At 35.6% G+C, this 20101-nt stretch overlaps 2 protein-coding genes across 2 annotated transcripts; both read left to right on the top strand.

Annotated features, from left to right (window-relative positions):
* Window positions 1-9272: 9272 nt before the first annotated feature.
* LOC113296372 (DNA-3-methyladenine glycosylase 1-like) lies at window positions 9273-13022 on the top strand. The gene is made up of 5 exons (XM_026544681.1): window positions 9273-9509; window positions 9615-10058; window positions 11833-11974; window positions 12067-12208; window positions 12424-13022. The coding sequence occupies exons 2-5, from the start codon at window positions 9626-9628 to the stop codon at window positions 12757-12759; spliced, it is 1053 nt and encodes a 350-aa protein (XP_026400466.1). The 5' UTR covers window positions 9273-9509; window positions 9615-9625; the 3' UTR covers window positions 12760-13022.
* A 698-nt stretch (window positions 13023-13720) lies between these two features.
* Window positions 13721-16496, top strand: LOC113296365 (putative metabolite transport protein YyaJ). The gene is made up of 4 exons (XM_026544676.1): window positions 13721-13891; window positions 14760-15386; window positions 15539-15714; window positions 15833-16496. The coding sequence occupies exons 1-4, from the start codon at window positions 13887-13889 to the stop codon at window positions 16411-16413; spliced, it is 1389 nt and encodes a 462-aa protein (XP_026400461.1). The 5' UTR covers window positions 13721-13886; the 3' UTR covers window positions 16414-16496.
* The last annotated feature ends 3605 nt before the right edge of the window (window positions 16497-20101 follow it).

Below are 20101 nucleotides of genomic sequence, written 5' to 3'. Positions count from 1 at the left end.
TTTGATATTTCTGACTGCCTTTTTAACATGATTTATATGGGCTGATACCCCCTCTACTAGGGGCTAATACCAGTCCATCGATCCAGCGGTCAGAATCGTCAGGATCTTTTTGTCCTATATGGACTGGTATCAGCCCTTAGTAGAGTTGATATCAGCCCATATAAATCATGCTTTTTAAGGTCCATTACCTCCCCCTACCTAATCCCCACCTATGGTTGTTCCCGTTGGCCATTCTAATCGTGTGAGCCAACTTTTTTTTTTTTTTTCAAAGTTACAAGAACACATCGTAAAAGTACAATACCGAGAAATTCGGTCAGATAAAGAAAAGGATTATCGAAGCAATAGTAAAAGTACAATACCGAAATCCGGTCAGAGAAAGAAAAGGATTATCGAAGCAAGATAAATACAAGTATGAATAAGATATGATTAAATCGGAGGAAGAATGATTTTTCTCGGAAGTAAATCCTAAATATTTAGTTTGTTTTTCTTCTTTAGAAAGATATGCTCCCAAACTAGGAGTGATTTGCTCAAATCTTTTGTAACTAGTGATGAAGCTTCCGTCGTCAAAGAAAACACCGATGAAGATTCGTGGGACAGCATCACTATCGATCTTGGAACCCAACCCAATAGCCAAGAACCGTCATTAAAGCGAAGATAAATCTCAAAAGAGTATATAAAATCACCATAATGGTGTAGATAAGTAGAAAATATTATGAACATTAAGCTAAAACTACTAACTAATCTAGAAAACAAGAAATAGTTAAGAAATCTGCTCAGATCCGGTCCATTGGTTTTGTTGAAAACAAAAAATAGTTAAGAAATCTACTCAGATCCGGTCCATTGGTTTTGTTGAAGAAGAAAGAGTGAGAGAGAGGAGAGAGAAAGTTGAGTTAAGAAAAATGAATCGCAGTAGTATTATTAGGTCGACTTTATTTGTCTCGGAAGGGTTTTCTTTCTTATTTTTTTTTAACTTTATTTTATTTTATTTTCTCTTCACATGAATTAGAGATTGTATTCTTTTTTTTGTTTCCCTGCCCGGAAATCACGCTGGTATATTAACGGTACGTCACATGGATATAACACTCCGACAAGCGATCCTATTTTATTATGTTTTCATAATTTGTCAATTTTCCCAAGTTTTAGTTTTGCCTACTTCAGAAAAATCCTAATGGTCTAAGTAATGATTTATATTCCATTGTCAAATGATTGTTGGTTAGGGACAGGATTAGGGTTTCGATCTTTTATATATGAACCCATTTATGTCTAATTAATTCGATTAAGAATTGTAATCAGAATGAATGTTGCTTTATTTTTACCTTCATCACCTCAATCATCATCAATAAAGCTAGCTTTTCCCGTTAATTATGATGGTGAGTGACGGAGATTAAGGAATGATTCTAGTCCTTGAAGAATCAGAAGAAGTAGGTTTGTTTTGGAATCCAAGCCGACATCACAAACAAGGAGTTTGAAGCGAATTGGTGAGAATTTTGGATGAGAAGTCAATCACGGGAATGGATGTTGCCATTTATCCATAGGCAATGAGTGCAGAAGATTTCAGAGCTTCTTGCGAGATTACAGTGGAGACGACGGTGTACTGTCATTGATTATTATGGTTGAATGGATAAATGTAAATGAATTATGTTTAAGGTTATGAAAGATGGGTTGTGTATGAATTCAATTTTGCGAGGAAATAAATGAGCAAGAAAAAAGACTCAACAAAGTTCTTCCTATTACTAGTTTGCAAGATTCTTGTAAACTATTCGAGAAAATGCCCGAGTGACTGTTATTTACAAATCCAGGTTCACTTACCAACAACTGACGAAACCAATTCTGCTCTAGCTTTGTGCAAGCTGCGCGTCATGGTTCTTGTGGGGGGATTGCCAATGGTTTGAATATGCTTTTGAAGTGAGATGAAGAAAGAACTTAAGTAAGAATTGGATTCGGATTTGGAGGAAAATTTGGTCGGAAAAACAACCATTTGAAGTTCTCATGTGACAAGAAAATTAAATTAATCAGTCAAGTGGATATCTTAGTAGAAAATCAATTTGGTCAAGTGAATCATGATTGTTGGATAATTGTTACATCATAATCGTTAGATGTTAGGGCCATATCGAATATATTTGTAAATTCGTGTAATTATTTGACAAAATGAATTCAAATGTAAGAAATAACAGTCAACATGGGCCAATGTGATTGATTTTTGTGAAAGGGAGGGAAAAAATGATATGAGGAGAGAAAAAATCGTTGTTGACTTGTTAACTCAGTCGAATCTTGTTGTGAGTCAGTAAATTTTCTTTTTTCGGATTGATGTGTTAATCCAACTTATCTAATCTGAACAAATCGATGTCAAAGTTATGGGTGAGTTACCGGCTTATTTGATTGATTAGTCTGAGAATTGAAGCGGATGCAATTTAGATATAACGAAAATTTGAAACGGAAGTACCCAATGGTTTCTGTTGGGAATTTAGGGAATACTTATGCTGATAAAGGGGTTTCAAATGTGCAAAGAACTGGGCCTTGTTGTTGAGCGATTACCATGATCTGGTTTGTGCTCAAGCTAATTAATCCGTACTATTAATTTACATTCTATATTGTGGGCGGAGTAGTCAAATTAAACCCGTTAGAGTACTTTCACATCTGCAATTCATATTCGTTATGTCTGAGTTACCGGCTTATTTGATTCGGATTTGGAGGAAAATTTGGTCGGAAAAACAACCATTCGAAGTTTTCATGTGACGAGAAATTTAAATTAATTAGTCACGTGAATATCTTAGTAGAAAATCAATTTGGTCAAGTGAATCATGATTGTTGGATAATTGTTACATCATAATCGTTAGATGTTAGGGGCATATCGGATATATTTGTAAATTCGTGTAAATTATTTGACAAAATGAATTCAAACGTAAGAAATAATAATCAACATGGGCCAATGTGATTGATTTCTGTGAAAGGGAGGGAAAAAGTGATCTGAGGAGAGAAAAAATCGTTGTTGACTTGTTAACTCAGTAGAATCTTGATGTGAGTCAGCAAATTTTCTTTTTTCGGACTGATGTGTTAATCCAACTTATCTAATTTGAACAGATCGATGTCAAAGTTATGGCTGAGTTACCGGCTTATTTGATTGATTAGTCTGAGAATTGAAGTGGGTGCAATTTAGATACAACAAAAATTTGATACAGAAGTACCCAATGATTTATGTTGGGAATTTAGGGAATATTTATGCTAATAAAGGGGTTTTAAATGTGCAAAAAACTGGGACTTGCTGTTGAGCAATTACCATGATCTGGTTTGTGCTCAAGCTAATTAATCCGTACTATTAACTTACATTTTATATTATAGGCGGAGTAGTCAAATTAAACCCGTCAGAGTACTCTTGCATCTGCAATTCATATTGGTGATCTAATTTTTATGAATAAATCATAAAGTTGTTTTTGCTTTGATTTTTTATTTTTATTTTGACGGGGTTGTTTTGCCGAGGAATCGTCAGACCAAGGATGAATTAATGGATGTAATATTTCAAATAGATGTTATAAGTGTTTGCTTGTCCTTAATTTAGTATTGCACTAGTATTTGAAACAAGGGAATTACTTCACCAGCCGATCAAACAATTTTAGTTAGTACTGCTTTTACACAATCCAAGATTAATTACCATTTACAACTTGAAAGAAATCCATATACGGATTCCCGATTTGCTTACGCATAATGGATTGAGCAATGGTTATGGATGTTTTACTGCTTCTGCAGGAAGGAGGAGGAGTAAGTTGGTCGTGATTTTGGTTCTAAAATTTTGTCAAAAAAATTTGGTTAACAAATGGGTTAAGGTTGGTGAGCATGGGAAGAGAGCGTGTGTTATTAAGGGTAATATGGTCTGAGTCGATATTTTTTATTTGAATCGATGTAATTAGCGAGTCAACAACAATTTTCGCTCTCCTCAAATCGCTTTTTGCTCTCCCTCTAACAAAAATCATGTGATTTCCAAGTACCAATCCTTAAGTTGGACATATGTTAGACCAATCATTGAAACTAGACAAAACCTAACTATCAAACATTAAATAACCCTGACATGGGACTCAAAACCTTGTTCTACAGATTCAAGTGATTCATAATCTGTGGATAATGTTGTTGACTAAGTCAATATTTACAGACTCCGATTTATGAAGCTATCAATAATGGAATCAAATTATCATTTTGCAAGGGTTAATTATTACTATGAAGATTGAAGATTTGAAGGACTGGTAACGTGAACATCTGTTACACTTGATTGACTGAGATAATCGGTGCTCAAATGATTGAATTTAACTCGTGTTGAATCATGTTGTTCACCTTGTGAACTTAAACCTTGTTTGATAAAGAAGTTTAGATCTTATAAATATAATATTTGGTGACTCGAGTTTTTTTTGGAGATTAAACAGAAGAACCTTGACTTGGAAAATTCATAACTTTTAGATTTCGTGGTTGAAATCAAGTTAGAATCGTACAACACTTCCTTGACCATGTGGTTGACATTCCTAATGAAACCTAATCGTCGGGTTGGAGGCTAAATAAAAATTGTTTTCATGATGGACTGTGGAGTAACTCTTGGCGGTAACAAAATTCTGTTAAAGGATCCAGGTGCACCGGGTCAAGAATGATTGTGGATACTGGGAAAACAAAGTAATTGCGAGTTAGGTTATTCTTTCTCAACTGCACCAGACCGAAGTTGTATAATAAACAAGAATGTTAAGAGAGTATTCAAAACGGTGCTAGGTTCCGAGATTTTTTTGCCAAACAATTTTCCTCGTTAACAAAATTCCGTGTGTTGTGTTGTTTATTACTTTACGTGTTATATTTTTTTCTTTATAATTAAAGTAAAAATGTCAGTATACACCTTGCTGGTTTGTGTTCCATCTCGAACGAAGATTATATCAAAGATGTATGTTATATAGGTTAAACAATTTTTTTTGATGGAATGTTGATGCCCTCATCTTTTCATATACCTCGAAATGATGTTATTTCTCCTCTTCTATGCTTTTGCAACATAGCTCCAAGACACTGTTTGGTTTCCCTTCCCTTGCATTATATTACTTAAGTTTTCGTCACTTCCACCACAAAACCATAGATTCACAACTGTTTACTAGTTGGACTGTCTCGAAACACCATTCTATCATAGTAATGTTTTTTTTGAAAATATCCTTGTTCGACTCTGTTTTCTACTACCATCACAAATACAAATAATCTGGATCTACCAGATCCACAAAGGCCTACACTCCACATACCCGTCCCTACAAAAAGAAGAGGCAAAGCGAGTAAAATGTTAATATTAGTTCTCTTTCAAAAGAAAATAAAAACAAAGAAAAATATACTAGTGATAAAAACTAAGAAAATTATGGGTCATCTGATAAATATAGTATTCAAAATGGTGCTAGGTTCTGTTTTCTTTTTCCAAGCAGTTTTCTTTGTTAACAAAATTTCGTGTGTTGTGTTGTTTATTTTACTTTACGTGTTGTAATTTTTTCTTTATAATTAAAGTAAAAATGCTAGTATACACCTTGGTGGTTTGTTTTCCATCTCGAACGGAGATTATTTCAAAGATGTATCTTATATAGGTTAAACAAAAAGATTTGATAGAATGTTGACACCCTTGTATTTTATTTCTTTTCTTCTATGGTTTTTCCACGTAGCTCCAAGACATTGTTTGGTTTGCCTTCCCTTGCATTATATTACCTAAGCTTTCACCACTTCCACCACATATTCACAACTGTGTACCAGTGGGACTATCTCAAAACACCATTATGTTATAGTAATGTTTATCTGAAAATATCGTTGTTCGACTCAGTTCTCTACTACCATCGCAAATACAAATAATTTGGATCTACCAGATCCATGAAGCCCCATACTCCACATCGCCGTCCCTATAAAAAAAAGAGGCGAAGCGAGTAAAATGTTAATATTAGTTTTCATTCAAAAGAAATAAAAACAAAGAAAAATATATTAGTGATAATGACACATAAAATTATGGGTCATTAACCCATTCAAGCTAATGGGCTTCCATCGATAATCGTATTTGCTTGTACCATAGTTTAGCCCAATCATGCTAATGGGATGATACCTACAACCACATTAGATTAGACCACAGTTTAGTAAAATAACGAATCCTGTTTTGAGGCATACTCAAATTTTTTGAAGTATACAAGGTAATGACAAAATAGAGTCACTATGTGGTAAAATCAATAACCCCTTATCTAACATATTTTTATCATGACAATGATGCCCTTACTTCGTTAGTGTTAATGATAATAATTAGAATCTAATATTAATGATTGATGGTTAATATCAATGATTACATAGTGTTAGTTTCAAAGTGATTTTTTTTAGAGATAGTTAGGTTAGGATTTGTTAAAGAAGAAGAATAAGAAATTAGGCTTTTGAGATCGGCTGAACTAATAGATAATTAAAGTTTGTCAATACAGAGGTAGACTTCTAAACAAGGTCTAATGTCCTTTTTATGAGTTGAATTTGTCAAAAAATTGAATTTTTACAACCTAGATATAATGACCACAAGAACGGTTCGGCTGATAACTTGTCATCCGAACCTATGTTTTTTTTAAATATACGTAGGTTCGGCTGACAAGTTATCAGCCGAACCTAGGATGTTCTTCGTATATGAAGAATACTAAGAGGTTCGGCTGATAACTTGTCAGTCCAACCTAGGTATATTTTCAAAATACATAGGTTCGGCTAACAAGTTATCAGCCGAACTTCACTCTGTAACTGACGAATTTAGGTTCGATTGATTTTTGAAGAAAAAAATTTGATCAGCCGAACTTGTCATCAACACTTTCAGAATGGAGAACAATGAGATAACTCGTTTCAATTTTCATCCAACCATCACTCTGTAATGCCATAACACCCCGGGATTTTTTTGATTTAAACCTAATATGTCAATCAAACTCTAGAAAATAAGACATGGGTTTGTAGGAAATACTTTGTACATAACCTTACTCGATTTGATTTCTTCTTCTTCTTCTTCTTCTTCTTCTTCTTCTTCTTCTTCTTCTTCTTCTTAATCTTCTTAATCTTCTTCTTCTTCTTCTTCAGTTCGCGGGTTAGAAGAACGATTAGAATGATTACGATTCTTCGTGCAATTCATTTTACTATTGTGTTTAATCGGCGATCAAAATTTTACAAATCGAAGATGATGAAAATTTGAAATCGGAATTTCACAGATAAGTTCCTTTTAGAAGAGAAGATGAGGAAAATAAAAGTGATATTATGATAACTAAGTTTATGATTTTAAATTTCTAAGTTAGATTTCTAATTAATAAAAAAGTAATTTTGTGATTTAAAGTATTCAAAGATATCTAAGTGATATACTATTACCCATAAGCGATCTCTTATCACCCCATCCTGGGTATGATAATCATTTTGTGTATCTCAAAACAGGATTCAAAATAATAGGGCGACAAGACTGTTGTTCATTTGATGTTATCAAGATTCAAGAGGAACAAACCAGTCATTTGCTCTCGTCAAGATATCCTTTATCCCGGTACAATGTATAGCCTAATAACTTCAAGAGTGGCTATACGCGGTTAGGTTGGTAAAGTATGGGACCCATATCATCACCTAGGAATACGACTGACCAAGTGACAATCTGATCAACATTGATAATTGGAAACCTTACAGTGACCTCAACGTCTCCATTGATAATGAAGTCCATATAACAAACCAACAAACCTAAAAAAACCAAATTAACGATTGTTTTTCTCATAACAAGTCAAGTACATTAACTTGCCGGATTAGTCCATCCATATGATCTTTTTATACAAAGGGTGGTGGCCCTTATGAGCCCACATACTGATGAGATATCAGAATCCAATGAAGATGATATAGATTGAAAGATCATGAGTCATGACACCATGATTGATTTAGTTAGGTAACCTATTGACTAAATAAATATCATTGCTAATCTTGTTGATGTGAATTAATTAGTCAATGTGCAGCTATAAAACAAAACCTTAAAAAACAAAACATAAATGAGTAATGAAATCTTAGAAGATTACAAAATAAACTTGAAACAGAAAGGAAAGTAAAAGAAGAGGCAAAAAGGGAAAGAAAACAAAGTGATTGCCGTTGGAGTGTATATATATATATATATAGCCGTTGTATATACCCACCACCACTATACTTACCTTTCCAAAAGTACTCTTTCATGTCTTTCTCTAGAGAAATGATACCAAAATGCGCATTAAAGCGGTAAATCAGTCGAATGATACATGAAATCTGGAAAAAACTTGGTCATATTGCTTGAGCTGAGAGTTAAGCATAGTGTTTTCTGCTTTAATATATGGTTACATGAAATTGAATTGAATTGGCTAAAAGAGAAAGGAAGTGGATTCTTTATCGTAACGGCAATTGAGTTAGTTGTGCTACTACTCACTCGATTTCAGCAAACTCCATATTCCACCAGCCATTGAATACGACATATCTCCTAAGCACCGGCCGCTTTCATATTCTTTTTCTACTCCATCCCCTCCCATGACCTGCAATATTATATTGTATACGCCCCATAATACCCTAGTTCCTATCTTTTGTATGATTATTAAGCAAAACCCTTAAATATTTTGAGTGTAGGAATGAAAAAATTCTTTCGCAAGAAATAGAAAAGCAAAAGAAAAGGAAGAAGTATACGAACGAATAAGAGTTTCTCTTAAGGTTGAGACTTGAGAGTGATATGTAGTAGCAGCTAGACTAGTTGATATCTATCAAGCTAATGACCTTGTCTATCATGTATCATGTACAAATATCACCACCATCAAAACATAGTTCCAGCTTGACAGCAAACAAGGTAGCCCACAAACACTTCCAAACATTTTTTTTATTGGTAAGAGTATGTTGTTGTCGAGTTTCGAACTCAGAACACGGGTATCATCGCTCAACGATTTCACCACTGTGCTACATTTACCCGGATTTCCCAAACGTTTTCCTAGTGCATTCATCTTTAGTTGTTTACCATGTGCAATACCATTCCGTATAAGTTCCGGATTGGATTGCAAGATGATAAATCAAAATCAAAATCAAATACAGTATGAAACTGTTAATACTCATCAGACGACATTTTACAGTTAAATTAAATGGAATTCCGTATTTTGTATGTCAATGGAAGAAGAATATGACACGCAAGTTGGCGATGGAGTGTAGTTGAAATGAAAGTATAATATACAGTTGAGGTTATTCTGTAAATAAAACCAAACATATCCGAAAAACCAGTCATTTTACAGACCATCTCCCACCCGTTTAAAGTCAGTCCCTTACTTTTGCTCTATTTCTCTCTCTTCTCTTTTGCTCATTTCCCATTTTCGTAAAACCCTCACAAAACTTTCCAGATTCAAAGTAGTACACTGTTTTTCACAAATTTTTTAGGGTTTCTTTTTTTCCCTGTAAAAAAAAAGAGAGAAAAATCCAGAGTTTTAAAACACATTAAAATCTCCCCAATCTGATTACGGATAGAATACACCGATTTGTTCATAAAGGTAGAAGTATTTTCAGTAATAATAATTTAGCTGATTTTATTTTATTTTTTGATTTTTTTGAGCTGAATTTGGGAGAAATTAAGTTTGATTTTTGTGAAATTTTAGGGTTTACAAGAATGTCTGTAGCTGCAGAGTTTAAATCACCAACTGAACAAGATTCAGAAACTAGACCTGTTCTTGGACCGGCTGGAAATCGAGTTAGGGTTTCAGAAATTTTAGAGGTTAAAAGAAAGAGTGAAATTATGAAGAAACCTATACAAACAAGAAGGTTATTGGTTCCAAAATTACCAGATTCAGTTGTTAGAGCTAATGCTTCTGTAGATAGTTCGTGTTCTTCAGATTCTTCTTCTAGTGTTTCTTCTACGAAAAAGACATTGAGGAAGACTAGAACAATGGATCAGCAACAAAAAGTCATGTTGAAACCTGTTAAAATTGTTCCTGAGAAAGTTGAAGTTATTCGACGACCACGGTCAGTATCTAGGTCTCCTTCTCCGTCTCCTTCACCAGTAAATTTGATGAAGAGGTGTGATTGGATTACAGCAAACTCTGGTAAGTCGTACATTTCCGTGTTTCTGGTTTTATTTTTGAATTATTGAAGCTCAATCTGGTTGATTTTTAGTATTCATTTATGAGTATTTATTAATATCTTGTGTCCATTATTCTTGGATAGCATATGTCAGTTTTTGCAGAAAATGGTCTAGAAATGTCTGTCTTGTTCTGTGAATTTCCTCTTTTGATTCTTATTTAAGGGATTGTTTGGTAAGTAATACAAGTTTTTTCTAGAACGAATCAAAAAATTTAACAAATTTAAAAGAGATTCAAATGTACTCTCCGGATTAAAATAATCTCAGTACAATTAAAAGTCACCTTCTTGGACAGTGAGAAGAAAATTCAGAAACCCACTTCTTGTTCCGGTGAAAGAGGAGGAAAATCATTTAAAGCATCAACCTGTGAAAATGATTTTATAGAATAACTTCATTCCCGAAGATTTCACATTTCAGTTCTAATCATTTCCCATTTTGGACCTTGGCATTGTCCGAGGAACCATATTTTTCTCCAACTTCATCTGGTCTAGAATAACTTGTGAGATATGTCGACCGTAATTAGTTACCTATAAAATGTCAAGGCCAGAATCAGGTTAGACTACTTGGCTGCAATGTAGGACTTATAGTATACTTAGACCTTGCTTATTCATGATTACTTAGGATATTCTTGTTTTAGAATTTAGGTAATGCTCCCTGCATTCCAGTTAATTTAATATATGAGTAGCAGTACATCTGTAATGTGCGTTACCTTACGTTATTTGTACTTAAAGACTGCTTTAAACGACTCGGAGTGTCAGAACCAGCAATCTGGTATTGATTAACATAACGACAGCACTAATACGATATCTTGTATGAGCTGCCAATGTGGTGTCCAATGTTTTCTTATGCATTGTGTTTTTTTCCTAACAAAAGCCAAATAGTCAGCACTAGCAAACTTCTAGTCATCAAAGAGCAACAGCATTGATACAATAATCTATGAGCTGTCTAGTTGGCAAGCTGCTGACTTGCTGATGATTGCATGAGATGCGGAGTTTTAATACGAGCCAAAAACTTTCAGATGATGGAGTTTCTTTCGTGTTATTTTATTAGACTGGAGATTTGTATTCAAAATTCCAAAGAGCACCTAATCTTGAGAAGAATAGCCTATTTATGTCATTAATGAAATAGCAGATAACCACCAAAGCCATCAGTGACTCAAGTGGGCAGCTTCTTATTATCCGAAAAGACAATTTGGAGCTTTCAGCAAATCCTAAAGTTTGTATTGAGAGTGAGTTTGAGTATTTAGTGTTTTGCAGACACAAAAGTGCTGAGCTCAGGGTTAGCCAACTCAACCTAGAGACAGACCAGACATGAAGCATTAGATTTTAGCTTGTCCTTGCTGTGATGGTCTAAAACTATGGATCCTACTAAATACTAAGCTCTTCCTTATATTCCATTTATATTCCATTTCAGTTATCATTGTGAAGTATTTCTGGGTAGTTTCAGTTTTCCTAATCTCTAGTTAAGTAGGTTATGTCTTAGGGCAACAGGAAACCTGTGCTATATTAATATTAAAAGTTTGCATGCCTTTAAGTAAAGAAGTCTGCTTTTGGTCCCATCTCAATAGCGTCTTACTCTCATATATGAAGTGTGGGTTCTCTTCACCCCTTTAAGTGAAAATAGCGATATTACTTTAACTTTCTATTGATCGTAAATTCTCTTAAAATGTCTCTACGTCTGTCTTTACATATTTCTCTCTTGAGAAGGTTTATTGATTTGATTTGATATCTTCCTCATAGATCCACTCTATGCTTCCTTCCACGATGAAGAATGGGGAGTTCCAGCTCATGATGATAGGAAGCTATTTGAGCTGCTTGTGTTTGCGATAGCACTGGCTGAACACAATTGGCCGACAATTCTCAGCAAGAGAGACGCTTTCAGGCATAAGAGGCTCCACTGCCCTCGTCATTTAGATGTATCAAAGCTTCATCTCCAGGTTTTTTAATATGTTGGTTTTCTGATCATTGTGGCAGGAAGCTTTTCGATAACTTTGACATAGCGTCTGTCGCCAAATTCTCCGAAAAGAAGATACTGGCTATGAAAACAGCTGGCAAAAATGTGCTATCAGAGCCAAAGCTTCGAGCAGTCGTGGACAACGCCAAGCAGATACTCAAGGTAATTGATATATGGTTTAGTAAATCCAATGCCACAGCCTTACGCTAATTGAAGTCAAATCATGCAAATCGTGTATGATGAATTAGCGGTGTAGATTCAACCCGTTCTTAATGGAGTTGAATGGAAGTCCTTTATCTTTTAAAATAAATGTCATGAGATTCGTATTTCATAAATAAAATGATTTTTCTGGACTAATTTCACTCTGTTTTTTGCAGGTACAAGAGGAATGTGGTTCCTTTGACAATTATTGCTGGAGTTTTGTGAATCATCAAACACTCAAAAACGGGTTCCGCTACGTTCGTCAAGTACCTGTCAAGACCCCAAAGGCTGATGTCATTAGCAAGGACTTAATGAGGAGAGGCTTCCGCTGTGTTGGTCCCACAGTTGTGTATTCCTTCATGCAAGTAGCAGGTATTGTTAATGATCATCTCATATCCTGCTTTAGATACCAAGAATGCAATTCAAACATCCAAAAGGCTTCAGCAGACGTAGTTGAGGAAACAGAAGTACTTGCTAAAACCTTGGATAAAATGTGCTTATCTCCTGTCTAATATGTAGATTTTTGTTATTTTCCGCCATCTTTTGTCCATGGAAAACCATACAGGCCCCTGTGATGATGAACACAAAATGTAAAAGATGTATGAAGTAGATCAGAAAACCAGTATAGTGTTCGCTTGGTCTGTATGGTTTCATGCTTTTCATATCTCCTGTGTATCTTTGACCCGTAGTGTTTATTTCATTCGAGCTCGTGATTCCTTGTGGATTTCGCCAGTGTTCTTGTATCTAAATAAACACATTTCAGTCCTTTCTTGAATATCTTCTTCCATGAGCTCAAAATTTTGTACACTGCTCAATTGCTAATGCCACACCGATCACAATACCCATAGCAGGTCGTCCCATACTTGGGCGAACATGATCTTTTGACAAGTTGTGTGATCATAAGCCATAACAAACAAAAGCTGATTTCTGCTGTCTTTTTTCTACATCTTTTGCGGTACGCCTGTTGCCTACATCATGCCTGCCTTAAAACTGGTTCTGGCAAAAACTCCAAAAAAGATGGTTTTATACAGTCCAAGACTCTCCAACAGATCCAAACCCAGCTCTATTTGGGACCACTTGTTACACTTAGTGGACCCATTCCTTGAGTCCTTAACACGACAAAGACAATACCCTAGGACAAGACAAGTGCGTCTTGGTCTTACCACTCTTTAAGTTCTTAACGCCTGCTAACAAACTACGAGTAAATCTGTGAAAACCCGAGTTACCGTTTCCTTTACCGGGTTTAACTGCTTTAACTGCTTAAAATGTCAAGGAGTTGTTGAGGACTTAGGCGTGACTTTGACGCGTTTCACCTTATGTTTTTAAGAGTCATGACACATGGCGGGAACAGAAAAACGAAAACAACAATAAAAAAATATCTCTTTTCTTTCTAAGAGGCTTTGGGACTTGGAAAGATCAGCTAACCCTTAATAATTCGTGAATTTGTCAACATAAATTTTAATATATATCCTTGTTGCTGATTCAATATATCTTGGGCAAACAAAGAAGCAATGTATTTTATACACCATGACTGATAGAGACGACTCATCTGATTCCATATCTAAGAGATTAATGGAAGAGAAATAGAATTCATTGATAATCTTCTCATAATATAAAGATTACCAGAAATCCGGACACAATGAAGTAAGTTAAAGATTTAGTGTTTCTTTTCTAATTTCAGTTTTATTTCTCAATTAATGATTAGGTTTTTTAAGAACTGTGTTTTTGTTAGAATGAGAAATTTTGGGTTTTCTTACTGACCCTTCTTGTTTTGTTTTACAACTGTACTTGTGATAGTAATGTATATAAATTGTAAATTTTCAAATTGTATGGACTGCAAATGCGAAAAGTCTTGTTCAAGGCGCCTGCTGCACCCAGGGAGGTCTTTTAGGCTTTTCACACCAGTGCATATCAGGGTTTCCGAACTTCCCTGATATGAACATCCCAGTTAGGCCTGATTCTTAGGTCTCATTCTTGTTATATTTAGTTGAATATGATGATGACATTGATATAATGGTACCAAGACATCACTTAATCCCATGACTTCTGGATGGTTGTGAACTGAGTTGAATATTCCTAATTAGCTTCCAAATGTTAGTGCATGTTGCAGTTAACCAATATGTATAAGGTGAATATTCCCATCTCTAGTCTAGACCATTTTCTTAATTTATTTCTGTCAAGTACTTGTACGAAGCATCTGAATATAATGCATCAACAACAAAATAAGATATAGTCCTTCACATACTGATTCCGGCCGCTAGGAATATGATTTAATGTTGTGAACTGAATAAACCGTGTTCTCAAAATCCCCCTTCATTTTTTTCATGGATACTTTGTAAGTTTACACATCCAGTTTCTTTAAAAGGTTTAGGGAATCAGGTCTCCAATGATGAACCTAAAAGTGTATAGTTCTTAATTGCTGGTGTTTAAAATTTATAGTTACTAATTAGTGTATAAAGATGCATTGAAATGGGATTCAAATATTGTGCTATCATATTTTGTCATTTCACAGAACAAGGACTATCTTTGGGGTTTCTCTCTCTCTCATTCTCATTAACTTGGCTGCTATTATGGAAAAGGCCGATGAGAATCTTCTACCATCTGTTTACAAAGAAGTCAGTGAAGCTTTCAATGTTGGGCCCGCGGACCTTGGATATCTTACATTCATACAAAAGTTTGTGCAGGCACTTTCATCACCACTGGCTGGAGTATTAGTTCTTCACCATGATAGACCAACTATTCTCGCTTTGGGGACTGTGTGTTGGGCTCTGTCAACGGCTGCAGTAGGCGCAAGTTATCGGTTCTGGCAAGTTGCACTTTGGAGAGCTGTGAATGGTTTTGGTTTAGCTATAGTGATACCTGCACTTCAGTCATTCATAGCTGATAGCTATGAGGATAGTGTTCGAGGTACGGGTTTTGGCATATTAGCCCTTGTTGGTGCTGTGGGTGGAACAGGTGGTGGAGTCGTGGCAACAATTATGGCCGGTCAAGAGTTTTGGGGAATACCAGGGTGGCGATGTGCATTTGTTATGATGGCAATATTTAGTTCCCTTATTGGATTTTTCGTCTTTATGTTTGGCATTGACCCAAGAGAATTATACAAGGACCTTACTCTTGAAATGGCTGAAGGCTCTGAAAGGTAAGAGTTGTAATCTGCATCTTCGACCCCAATATATTTTAGATGCTTGTCCTGAAACCTCAAGTAAAAGATAAATTTACCATCATTTTCACTCTTATGAAAGACATCCATACCGTTCACTGAATTTTACGGAAGTTGTTTTTTTTGTGCAGGGCCAATTTGTTAGCAGCGGGCTATGCTAGTGTCCCATCAGTTTGGTCAGAGTCATGGAGAGCCATGAAAACTGTGACAAAAGTGCAAACATTTCAGTTTATTATAATGCAAGGAGTTGTTGGTTCACTACCCTGGACAGCCATTGTGTTTTTCACTATGTGGTTTGAATTAATTGGTGAGAAAACATTTATCAAGGAAAAATATCATTAAATCTACACATCTATTTCAAACTATTTCTGCGAATATCAAATTTTGATCTGCTTTCGTTCTCGTATCTGACACACAATTTACAGGCTTTGATCACAAAAACTCAGCTACTCTCATCAGTCTTTTCACCATTGGTACTTCAATGGGATCCCTCCTAGGTGGGTTCATAGGAGATGGGCTGTCACAATTACACCCAAATACGGGGCGTATCATGGTTGCACAGTTTAGCGCTCTCATGGGCGTACCTTTTTCATGGTTCCTCCTTATGGTTATTCCGCAGTCAGTAAGTAGTTGGTCTATATTTGCTGTTACTCTTTTTTTCATGGGACTCACGCTTAGCTGGTGTGCTACTGGAGCAAACAACCCCATATTTGCTGAGGTGGTCCCTATAAAGCACAGGACCATGATTTACGCATTTGACCGTGCCTTGGAGGGCTCCTTCTCTTCATTCGCTGCCCCCATTGTTGGGATCCTCTCAGAGAAGATCTTTGGCTATGATCCGAAATCTGTAATTCTGCCATCCGGGTCTCCAAAAGAGGCATTTGCTTTGTCGAGAGGGCTTGTCTCCATGATGTGTGTTCCATTTGCTCTGTGTGGTTTGTTCTACACCCCACTGTATTGGACTTACAAGCGAGACCGTGTGAATGCTAGAAATGCTGCTTTGTAATGAAAATATGTACCATCTGAATTCTGTAAATTATTTTAGTGTGTAGAACTTGGTCTCAGGAATTAATTTGGAGCTTGAATGCATTCTTAAGGTTGCCTGCCTAAGCGAGGTTTGCAGCCGTAAATTATCAGGTTTGTTGAACTGCTAACATAATTCTTAGAAGACACGATGTTGATTGGTCCGGTTCGGTGAATCCTGTGGCAACTATATACAGTTGTCTGTAAATTTGAACACTCCATGGAATGATGGAAATCAATGCTTCAGGACTTTCTAGCCTATGTGGAATTGTTTTTTGGTTCTATTAGCTGTAAACTAGATATAATACTAGCCCGTTACTCCGGCACACCAATAGTTTAGCCGACCGATTGCTACCTAAGTCCCATAAATTACGATGTAACATTACATGACTATAAGGAGTTCTCCAAACCGGATTACATCACAGTACACAATGGAATGAAACGGAATATTTCAGAAATCAAATCAGCCACTAAGACCTAAAATCTACTATACCATGGCCGTGAATATGTTCTGCCACATTGCATTGTGAGTCGAACTTAACTCATGAGCTGAAATACTTGCAATAACTCTAAAACTGTCTGAAACCCAAAATCTGTCTTGAGATCCAAAAAGTCCAACAGTATGTTTTGTACCCGAAATTTACCACATGATCTAAATTTGCTTAGGATTTCTAACCAAAATATATTTTGTTCGTAAAAATTTGCTTTGTGGATCCACTTGTTTTTTCTCTTCCGTGACTCGAAATCTACATTGTGACCTGATGCACCTTGTGAGCCAAAGTTTGTATCTTGACACAAAAATGGCTCCGATCCAAAATATGAGTTGTGCCTTTGTTACACAAAATCTTTTCCATCAATTTCCTGGGCCGAGATTTCCACCATGACTTTATATCTGCTATTGTGATTCAAAGTATACCTCATCGTTGATGGTGGTTTTTAAACTAGGGTGAAAACCGCAAAACTTTATATTTCTAACCAGTATCAGAAATACTGAAATTTGATGTGTCTTTGTTGCAAAGAATTTAATCGACATATTAAAACCTAATGAGTGTTTATGCCTCTCTTCCTGTATGTGTATAGCTATGTTTGTGAGCTTCACCCGGCTAAATTCAGAATATATATATATGCATACACAATTTGTATTTATTAGACTGAGTACCTACATGTACGTAAAATTATTAGAATAATATTGGTGCATGTTGCAATACTCCCGGCTGTTCTGTACATTGAAGCTCAAGCTCCTAGATGAGTTGCTCACTAGTGTAGAGCCTGATGAGTATTTATTTAGTGTTATGTTCCTCAGCTGAACTCTCAATACTGACCTGACATCCATGTTCATTCTCTGCTGAGTAACATGGATTCGTTGAAGTATCTCATTAAGTTATACCTGGTCAAGAGCATCACTGAAAAGACGAGGGTACCCAAATACACCACAATCTTTTAAATATCAACCTATAAGTCTGATACCAAGTGTGATCGTCTATGGACAAAGTCGAGACAATACGACAACTATGGTATTCACTTTGTGTGATCATCTATGGATATAAAATCGAGACAATACGACAACAAAGTGATCACTTGATAATAGGTACGGTGTTAAACCGAAATTCTATAGGATCAATATCAAGTGACTAGGATTAACATACGTGTGTAATTTACTTAATTATAATTACAATTATAATACGAAAATAAAGTAAATGACACGACAAGATTTTGTTAATGAGGAAACCACAAATGCAGAATAACCTATGGACCTAGTCTAGTTTTGAATACTCTCAGAATTAAGCCGCTATACAAAATCTAATACCAACTTCGTATAGTTCAGACCAAGTAGACTACCCCTCTCTACTTAGTTTCCTCAGTATCCCTGCACCTTCGACTTCTAGAGTCACGCACGTGAATAGCAAGTCCTTTGGATCGTATTCCAAACAACAAAGGAAGAATCTGTTTGGTAACCACTCTAATCAATCTTTGCTAAAAGATATGTGATTTGTTGACAAAGGCTCTTCCGTTTAAACTAATAAAATCCTTTTTCTGGTTAGATCAACCTAAACTTTGATTACCAAAATAACTAATATAATCTATATAGAACTCAAAGAGTAACTATAAAGTGATGTCGATCTTAAACAACTAGATGATCAAGTTTATCAAAGATAAAAACGATTCTAGTTGGATCCCAGCCGATCAAGGTTTGTGCACTAAATCCACAAGATACGAAACTAATAAAAAAATCTTATTCGTCTTCAAATCTTCTATTGTCTTCAATAACCTACACATCACAACTTGAATCCTCTTGCGATCAATCACACACAGAACGGAGTCTGTTAACAATGGATTATCACAAGATGTCTTTATATCCGAAAATGGTTCTAAAGATCCCGTGGATACTTTGATCTAGTTTGAGTGAACCTTATATCAGAAGAGAAGGTTCTCAAAAATAAACAAACTAGGTGCAATCAAAGTTTCAACAATCGTTAATCAATCAAATCAATTATTGAAAACCAAAATAATAATGCAATTATCTCTCCCACCAACAGTACTCGTGGAACTTCTTGATCCCACAAAAGTCTTTAAACGAGAGGCCGTAAGAGATTTCGCCTAATTAGGGTACTTTCCTCTCCGGATAGACGGCTCCACCGGAAACAATAAGAATGAAGTTTGCCTGGCTCTTAGGATCGTTTGCAAGAAATACAAACTCAAGTATTTATATAGAAAGGTTGTTTGGACAACAAGGAAATTCCAAAACCGAAAATATTCTCAAGATATTAACATTAAAGTACCCAATTTCGGTTTCCATTTAAATGCCAAACCATATTTTTGAAAACTCTTATAGAAAACTTCTATTATTAGTGTAGCACATTAACTAATAATATTTGATATGCTTTAATTGCTGGTAATTAAAACATACATGATGAAAATTGTAATTAAATGTTTTCAGTATTTCGGTATTGGATCTCCTTGAGCATCAAGGAATATCTTTGAACAATTAATGATAACAATTACGTACATGTTAAAATAATGTCGACATCTAGAAGTTTCTCTCAGCAACCCTTAATTCCAAGTTCACACAAAATATAAAGAGATGTGAATATTGGAAACTCATTTTTGGTCCTTGGGATCGGTTGTACCAAACTCACAATGTAAGTTGTGACCGGTTATACCATGCTTCCGAAACTAGGTTGTGACCGTTTATGTCATGCTTCCCAAAGTAGGTTGTGATTGTTACACCATGCTTCCGGAAGGTAGCTTGTGATCGGTTACTTCTTACTTCCCGAGATAGCTTGTGATCGGTCCTTACTTCCCGAGTTAGCTTGTGATTGGTTACACCTAGCTTCCAAAGGTATCTTGTGTCCCAATTAAAACTAACTTCTCAATGTAGCTTGTGACTGTGTACACCTTGCTCCATAAAGTAGCTTGTGACCGATTACAACTTGATACATCCTGTAGGATATGACCGGTTTAAACCACAATTCTCAACATAAGTTAAGATAGGTTCTACCTTGTCATCTTGTATTGGTCACCCAAAAGATATTCAATAAAGAACAAGACCAATCATGATTTATTTTCGATTACGAAACAAGTTCGTATATGTACTTCCTTTAAAATGTTATGAAACATTGTTTCCTAGGATGAAATCAACACCTGTAGCTTACACATAATCAAGTAAATAC

This window comes from Papaver somniferum, chromosome 1, assembly GCF_003573695.1.
Source record: "Papaver somniferum cultivar HN1 chromosome 1, ASM357369v1, whole genome shotgun sequence".
Classification (NCBI taxonomy): domain Eukaryota; kingdom Viridiplantae; phylum Streptophyta; class Magnoliopsida; order Ranunculales; family Papaveraceae; genus Papaver; species Papaver somniferum.
The sequence above is the reverse complement of the archived record's forward strand: the minus strand, read 5'-3'. Positions and strand labels throughout refer to the sequence as shown.